The sequence below is a fragment of the Coregonus lavaretus genome (assembly GCF_964263955.1).
Source record: "Coregonus lavaretus genome assembly, contig: HAP1_SCAFFOLD_6546, whole genome shotgun sequence".
Classification (NCBI taxonomy): Eukaryota; Metazoa; Chordata; class Actinopteri; order Salmoniformes; family Salmonidae; genus Coregonus; species Coregonus lavaretus.
The window spans coordinates 1-8,932 of NW_028157800.1; the positions used below are offsets into that span (position 1 = coordinate 1).

At 43.8% G+C, this 8,932-nt stretch overlaps 1 protein-coding gene across 1 annotated transcript; it reads left to right on the forward strand.

Annotated features, from left to right (window-relative positions):
- The first annotated feature begins 26 nt into the window (after positions 1-26).
- LOC311124914 (secretory phospholipase A2 receptor-like) lies at positions 27-8,741 on the forward strand. The gene is made up of 11 exons (XM_084199010.1): positions 27-54; positions 145-281; positions 2,314-2,571; positions 2,802-2,946; positions 3,268-3,503; positions 4,716-4,893; positions 5,015-5,149; positions 5,575-5,697; positions 6,043-6,219; positions 6,605-6,640; positions 6,791-8,741. The coding sequence occupies exons 1-11, from the start codon at positions 39-41 to the stop codon at positions 7,006-7,008; spliced, it is 1,659 nt and encodes a 552-aa protein (XP_084055136.1). The 5' UTR covers positions 27-38; the 3' UTR covers positions 7,009-8,741.
- Positions 8,742-8,932: the final 191 nt, after the last annotated feature.

Here is an 8,932-nt window from a genome sequence, read left to right on the forward strand (position 1 = left end):
CCCATGATGCCCCAGTGAAACAGAAACAGTGTGTGACAATGTCCTCTCTTTCAGGTGAGCACACAGGCACACACACACACACACACACACACACACACAAAAAACACCATGACCGAGTCCTCTTTGACGTGTTTTGACCAACAGGTCAGTGGTCGGCGGGTGAGTGTGGCGGTCTCCACGCTCACGTATGTAAGCGCCGGACCGTGTCCGTGGTGGAGATTCCCAGAGAGCCTCACTACATCGGAGGCTGTCCAGAGAGATGGCTCTACTTTGGACACAAGGTTTACCTCCTCTCCCATCCTTTGATTCATTTAAAAGCTTCTGCATAGTAGGGCTTAAATGGAAGTGTGTATAGTTTAGTACCCATTATTATATATCCTGATTGCCTAGTCACTTTTACCCCTTCCTACATGTACATACTGTATTACCTCAATTACCTCAACTACCTCGTACCCCTGCACATTGACTCAGTAACAGTACTCCTTGTATATAGCCTCGTTATTCTTTTGATTGTGTTACTATTTCCTTTTTTAGCAAATATGTCTTACTTTTTAACTCTGCCTTGTTGGGAATGTACAGTCGTGGTCAAACGTTTTGAGAATGACACAAATATAAATTTTCACAAGGTCTGCTGCCTCAGTTTTTATGATGGCAATTTGCATATACTCCAGAATGTTGTGAAGAGTGATCAGATGAATTGCAATTAATTGCAAAGTCCCTATTTGTCATGAAAATGAACTTAATCCCCAAAAAACATTTCCACTGCATTTCAGCCCTGCCACAAAAGGACCAGCTGACATCATGTCAGTGATTCTCTCGTTAACACAGGTGAGAGTGTTAACGAGGACAAGGCTGGAGATCACTCTGTCATGCTGATTGAGTTAGAATAACAGACTGGAAGCTTTAAAAGGAGGGTGGTGCTTGAAATCATTGTTCTTCCTCTGTTAACCATGGTTACCTGAAAGGAAACACGTGCCGTCATCATTGCTTTGCACAAAAAGGACTTCACAGGAAAGGATATTGCTGCTAGTAAGATTGCACCTAAATCAACCATTTATCGGATCATCAAGAACTTCAAGGAGAGAGGTTCAATTGTTGTGAAGAAGGCTTCAGGGCGCCCAAGAAAGTCCAGCAAGCGCCAGGGCGTCTCCTAAAGCTGATTCAGCTGCGGGATCGGGGCACCACCAGTGCAGAGCTTGCTCAGGAATGGCAGCAGGCAGGTGTGAGTGCATCTGCATGCACAGTGAGGGGAAGACCTTTGGAGGATGGCCTGGTGTCAAGAAGGGCAGCGAGGAGGCCACTTCTCTCCAGGAAAAACATCAGGGACAGACTGATATTCTGCAAAAGGTGCAGGGATCGGACAAGGGTAAAGTCATTTTCTCTGATGAATCCCCTTTCCTATTGTTTGGGGCATCCGGAAAAAAGTTTGTCCGGAGAAGACAAGGTGAGCGCTACCATCAGTCCTGTGTCATGCCAACAGTAAAGCATCCTGAGACCATTCATGTGTGGGGTTGCTTCTCAACCAAGGGAGTGGACTCACTCACAATTTTGCCTAAGAACACAGCCATTAATAAAGAATGGTACCAACACATCCTCCGAGAGCAACTTCTCCTAACCATCCAAGAACAGTTTGGTGACGAACAATGCCTTTTCCAGCATGATGGACCACCTTGCCATAAGGCAAAAGTGATAACTAAGTGGCTCGGGGAACAAAACATCTACATTTTGGGTCCATGGCCAGGAAACTCCCCAGACCTTAATCCCATTGAGAAATTGTGGTCAATCCTCAAGAGGTGGGTGGACAAACAAAAATCCACAAATTCTGACAAACTCCAAGCATTGATTATGCAAGAATGGGCTGCAATCAGTCAGGATGTGGCCCAGGAGTTAATTGACAGCATGCCAGGGCGGATTGCAGAGGTCTTGAAAAAGAAGGGTCAACACTGCAAATATTGACTCTTTGCATAAACTTAATGTAATTGTCAATAAAAGCCTTTGACACTTATGGAATGCTTGTAATTATACTTTTGTATACCATAGTAACATCTGACAAAAATATCTAAAAACACTGAAGCAGCAAACTTTGTGAAGACCAATACTTGTGTCATTCTCAAAACTTTTGACCACAACTGTAAGTAAGCATTTCACTGTAAAGTCTACACCTGTTGTATTCGGCGCATGTGACCAATAACATTTGATTTGATTTCAGTTTCTCTTGGCCATCTGACCGTACAAGGAAAAAACTCACTGATCTAGGAACTATACCAAAACCTTGCTAAATTTCTGTCCTGTGTTTTATGTGTATTCTGGCAGTGTCTCCTGCTGCACCTCCCCAACAGTTCTGAGGAGGGGAAAAGCTGGAGAGACGCCCAGTCTATCTGCTCCTCTTTCCAAGGCACGCTGGTCGCCATCGAAGACGAGATCGAGCAAGCGTACATCACCATGCTGCTCCAGGGCGGGACAGTGGGCATTTGGATTGGTCTACGGGATGAGGACACCATGAAATGGACCAATGGGAAACCTGTCAGCTACACCAACTGGTCCCCTGTAGAACCCAAGAACCCTCTGACGGTAAGACCTCCTCTAGGGAGATTTTAGGTTAAATGCAACATCAAATATTGACATTGTCTTTGTGCTTTGGGGATGTTCTCTGTATAGTGTATTGATTAGGGTGGGGGGGGTGTTGTGTGTTTGTCTATGTGTGTGTGTGTCTGTGTGTGCCTTTCTGTGTGTGTGTGTGTGTGTGTGTGTGTGTGTGTGTGTGTGTGTGTGTGTGTGTGCACGTGGGCACCCCTCTGCAGGATGAGTGGCTGAGCGGGCCCCTGGGCAGGGACGATCCTCTGTGCACGGTGCTCTCCAACAACCACAACTTCCACCTGACAGGGAAGTGGTTCGATGAAAAGTGCACAGAGAGTGGGTATGGCTTTGTCTGTCAGAGACCCCAAGGTAGGACTCCCCTCTGTCTGCATGCATTCTGTGTCACGCACTCACCCTCATTCAGGCTCTCATTGACACATTGGGGCCTATTTTCAGAGCACAGAGCTGAGACCAATCATGTCTGTATTACCTCATCAATTAAACTGTTGTTTTTGGTTATAGCTTCCTATTTTGTGCTCTCAAAATGAGAGAAATCCCCTTCAGGAATTGTTGAACAAAGAAATGAGTGTTTCTGTTGATTTTGTGACAAATCAATGCCCTTGCTTCCTCCTGAAACAATCTCTCTTATCTTTTCCTCTCCCCCTCTCCCTCTCTCTTTCCCTGCAACAGACGCAACTAAACCCCCATCCCACCCCTACCTCCACCCTCTCCCTGACAATATTGAGTACAAGAACCGCAGCTACAGGGTTGTCCGTGGCAACATGAGCTGGTACGAGGCGCTGCATATGTGCTTAGAGTCTGAGTCTGAGCTAGTGAGCGTTACCGACCCCTTCCACCAGGCGTTCCTTACTGTCCTTGTCAATAGATTGGCATTCCCCCACTGGATTGGACTGTATAGTCAAGACGTAGGTATTATACTAGACTGCTGAGTACTGCTACCTGCCTGGGCTGAGTGTGAAGTGTGTGTGTGTGTGTGTGTGTGTGTGTGTGTGTGTGTGTGTGTGTGTGTGTGTGTGTTTGTGTGTGTGTAGATAATGCTCATTAACAAGCATGTTGAAGTTGGTGGCATGAATTGACCTTTGATGATGTTAGGAGTGTGTATAGTAGAAACAAGGAAACAGCTAAGCGCACTAGCTAGAGGTCTTTTATAAACAGCATGGCCACAATGAAGTCATGTTGAAAATACAGAAATGCCTGAGACCATGTGCATCTGACAGTCTGTTTACTCTGATGCTTTCGCTTTCTCCCTCTCCAGTCCATGTCATTCTGTCGAAGCATGGTGATTTCATCTTTGTAATTATTCACAGCATGTTTGCACCATATCATAACCAAATGTATCTGATCTCCTCAAATCAGAAGTAGGCCTACTAAGTCCCATTTGGGCACTTTCTATTCACATACACACATTCACATTTCTACAACTCTTATATGAATATGTTTGGTGTTTATATACCAATATAAGGCTTATAGCTGATATCCTGTGACAAACAGAGATATTTATCACACTGGCTTATAGATAGATGTAACTTATCCCATTACTGCAGTTGTCCAGTGTGCTTCCCAGAGCTTTCCTTCTGGCCCACAGCCCGTGCATAACTATGGTTGTGTCCCAAATGGCACCCTATTCCCTTTATAGTGCACTACTTTTGTTCAGGGCTGATAGGGCTCTGGTCAAAAGTAGTGCACTATGTAGGGAATAGGGTGCCATTTGGGGCGCAGTTTTGTGCTTCACTCACACAGTATGGGAGTTGTTTTTCTCATCTGCCGGCCCGGCTGGGAGGAATTCTGAACCACTCACAACATGTGGATCGAAGAATCCCAGAGGCTCAAGGAATGTCTTACTCGTGAAATATGGAATGAGGACAGGAAAGGAGAGAATTGATTCACTTTGTTCTACACAATGCACGCACACACACACACACACATTGGTATATAGACACCACACTTCCCCCAAGCCAAACCTTTTAACATTGCCTGCTACACTCTACTCTTCCTGCTCCGTTGCATAACATGACCTACAACCCCGTCCTCTCCCTTAGCAACCCGCCTTAGCAACGTAGGCTCACCTTAAGAGTGTGTGTGACCCCCTTCCTGCCTGTGACTGTATGCCCCTACAGGATGGGATCAACTACCAGTGGTCTGATGGCAGTGACACGGTCTTCACCCACTGGGACGCGGCCGATGATGATGATTTCATTCTGGGGGACTGTGTGTACATGGACGTCACCGGGGGCTGGAGGAGGGCCGACTGTGAGATGCCGCTCCAGGGAGCCCTGTGTCATATCCCACCACCTAGTGAGTATGGCCTAGGTCCTAGCATATTATAAAGCAGTGGCTACTAAAGCTTACTGTGCTGTTAGTCCCTCCTCAAGAGTTTCAAATGCACAATACTGCTTTTCATCATTTTCTCCCATAGAGAGTAATGCATTCACCACCTATGAGGTTGTGTGTCCATCGACGTGGGTGAGGTTTGGAGCCAGCTGCTACAGCTTTGAGCCTGTAGTCCAGAGACTGACCCTGGATGAGGCCAGAGAGCACTGCAGACACAAAGGTACAGGAATTCTGGGCAGATGTTGCCCTCAAGCACAGATTTAGGATCAGATTCCCCTGTACAAATTCTAACCTTAATCCATAATAAGAAATTGCAAAACTTTCCTAACTTCAGCAACTTCATCCTACTGTGGTAGGTCTCCAGTACACCATGGAGCCAATTAGGTCTCATGCTAGGATGGATCAAGGATTTTATGGATCTCTGTCTATGGGAATTTCCTTGTGATGACTCCCTGTTGTAATTGTCCAAAATGTAATGTTTGGTGAGAGCTCCCCCTATGGGATCCATGTATTAGCTCCATTCTAGTAGTTAATACTGTACTGTAGCTATAGATCTGAGGGTGCAAAACGTTCACAGAGTATTGCCTTTATGCTCTGTAATAAACATATAATAATTAAGGTTTGGTGGGTTTTTCCCTCTTCCAGCAAACACATCAGATGTCCTGACCATAGAGACAGAGACGGAAAACAGGTTCGTCCTGGAGCAGCTGTGGTCGTATGGCTTCCCACATCAAATCATCTGGCTGGGGATGTTCTTCAACACTGACAGTAAGCACACGCTTCCCCCAAGTTTCCTCTCTTTTCGTCAAAATAAGCAGCCTTGGCGTACAGTATAAACCAAATGCTGGCAAAAGACAGACAATGTAAGTGCTTCGGACAGAACTGGGATAAGACACAGCTTAATAGGTTTAGTAACATAATGAATTTCAAATTTTTTAAGTAGTATTTTGATACTATTTATTTACTTAGTGTTTTACCTGCTGAGTTGATTGAAGCACTGAAAAGAAAACACCATGACCTGGGGCAGAGTTGCAGGGGGAAGGAGAGGGGTCAAATGAACCAATTCACAACTTCTTTATTAAAAATTGTATCTGTTTGTCTGGTCCAATTTAGCGGACTCCATGGCATGGTTTGATGGTTCTCCTATGGACTACTCCAACTGGAACTTCCAGGCCCCAGACCCCAGCCTGCTGACAGCAGACACCTGTGTGTCCACCAGGGTGTCTGATGGGATGTGGCTTCTCTGTCAGTGCACTGAGAGACTGGGCTTCGTCTGCAAAACTAACTTAGGTGGAGTAGAGACATTCTGGCTGCATTTACACAGGCAGCCCAAATCTTTTGCCACTAATTGGTCTTTTGACCAATCAAATCAGATCGTTTGCCAATAATTGGTCCTTTGAACAATCGAATCTTTTGTCAATAATTGAAAGAAATATCAGAATTGGGCTGCCTATGTAAACGCAGCCTCTCACTAACCTCCAACTGCTATTATGACAATGCTTTGTGTTATACAGTTGTACAGTGTACATGTATGTATATATTCCACCTATGTCTTACTCGTGAAATATGGAATGAGGACAGGAAAGGAGAGAATGGATTCACTTTGTTCTACACAATGCACGCACACACACACATCTATAGATCAGTCAAGTTAAACAGATCGTCTTCTTTGCAGATACGATCCCTGAGGTAGAAGTGGAGCCACTAAATGGTATGTATGTAATTGAGGCTATTGACAGTTATGCGGTTTTTCTCATTTACATTCTCATAATTTGGCAACAAAAAGGTATCTTGGGAGCAGCCTCCATGACTAACAGAGCCTTCAGTGTCCAGTAAACTCACCCCTCTGTGTCTCTTCCAGGGTTGCACCACGGTATCGTCCCAGCCGCGGTCCTGGTGGCCATGCTGATCTTCACCGTGCTGGTGGCGGTGCTCTGGCTTGTCTACAAGAGGAACAGGACACGCTTCCGCAGACTACCGTCCCTGGGAAACGCCTACTACAGACATACTAGTTCCCAGGCCACAGACTCCGATGGAAACGTTCTCATCACAGACCTGGAAGCTCACTCAGGAGAATAGGGTGGTGTCCGAAATGGCACTCTATCCCCTATATAGTGAGCTTCCAGATCTGTGGTGAGAGTGTTTCCATCGGAGTCTGGTCAAAAGTAGTGCACTATATAGGGAATAAGGTGCCTTTTCAGATGCACAATAGGACTGCAAAATGGTGGTGTTCTCTAAAGTTGGTTAAAGCATGGGAATGGGCCGAACTCTCTGTATGACTGTGAAGAATGGTACGTCTCTGTGGGGTCTGACATGGACCACAGCAAGGGAACTTAGAAAAGGAGGTGAGAGCCCAATGAGCTTTATCCACTTTATACCACAGGAGGCTGTTGAGGGGAGAATGACTCATAATAATGGCAGGAATGGAGCAAATGGAATGGCATCAAACACCTGGAAACCATGTGTTTAATGTATTTGATACCATTCAACTCCAGTCATTACCACGAGCCCGTTCTCCCCAATTAAGGTGCCACCAACCTCCTGTGCTTTATACAAGTAGTTGATGAATCAGGGACCAATCATGTGGCTGAGAGTGAGGGAGTGCACCTTGGTAAGTTTTGTCTACAAAGGATTAGAGCTGTTATCCCAAGTGCTTTGAAAGGGGCTGACATTCTAATGTATGCATTTGAAAATCGATAGATATTCTTTGCACTGCAAGGTTGTTGTTTTGTTATTGCGGTACAATGCCAACTGCTCCCACTAATGCTGGTACCAACTGTATTTGTGAGTACAAGTCTTTCACGCAGTGAAGACTAGTTTTCTGTAATGCCTTCTACAGGACCAAAACTATTTAATTATTGTTTAAAATAACAATGGGCGTGATTCAGTTGTTTACAGCAAAGACAAAGTCATACTTTTGCAATACATTCTGAAGTCATCTTATATGTATTTTCTTTATGAACAGAAATAAGAAAATAAGACCCCAAATCAATTCCAGTTATGTTTTTTAAATCTATAGTGTCATTAAAGGACAGTGTTTCTTTGTTAGCACTTTATTGCACCAAACTCCATCAATGCAATACGGAAAGATTATGATGTATGTTTTTTAAATGTTTTTTTTTTGTATGTTTATTTATGTGTGTTCGTATTGTGTATTTTCCTACGCACAGAACACACACTCACACCCTCACAGTATTTTTTAAGTAGCCTATAAGTACAAACATGATATTCATAAGAGGAAGGGAAGAAAATTCAAGAGAAAAATGCAGGCATTTATTTATGTTTTATTATTTATCATTACGAGAAAAATTTGGTCCACAAATCTGTCAAAATGTAGGAGTAAAGAAACTTTTATTGATGAAACAAAAATGATGTAACAAAGTACTGTTATGTAAATGGTGGCTCTTTGAGAATTAATTAAGTATTCTGAGTAGACTTATGTGTTGGTTGTTTTTAATGAGGTACAGTATTTGCTGTGTTACCTGTTGTAGTTTTTGTATATTGGGTACACAGAGTTATTAGATATGAAATATGTTGTTGTAGTTTTTTCTATTGTGTGGAAAGAAATACATGCAAGAGGATATCACAGATGCTTGAAAATGTTTACTGTCTCTTGATATTTTGTATTGATAATGTTCATAACAAATAATATTTGCCTTCGTGTAAATAAAATTAAGCTGTATCCAAGTTGTATCTTAATTGTGTCTTGCTATACAACGTTTGCTTGTAAATGTGTCATCTGCATTGAGATGGTCTGCAGTGCACTGTGGGGGTGATATCCAAATATGGTCTATATCTTGTTAATTCTTACCATGTTTCCTTTGAAATTAGTCATTTGCATTGAGATGCTCTGTGTGGGACTAGGGCAGGGGTGACATCATGTGGATGAAGGAGACTGAGTAGGATGGACTGTTTACTCGTGGGTCTCTCAATACGTCCCAAATGGCATAATATTCCCTATTTAGTACACTACTTTTGAAGAGGGCCCATAGGGCTCTGGTCA

Bases quoted from the DNA above. Each gene is read 5' to 3' on its own strand.
- LOC311124914 (XM_084199010.1), top strand. The intron at 4,894-5,014 runs GTGAGTATGGCC...TTTCTCCCATAG, and splicing joins GTGTCATATCCCACCACCTA to AGAGTAATGCATTCACCACC. The intron at 6,641-6,790 runs GTATGTATGTAA...TGTCTCTTCCAG, and splicing joins AGAAGTGGAGCCACTAAATG to GGTTGCACCACGGTATCGTC.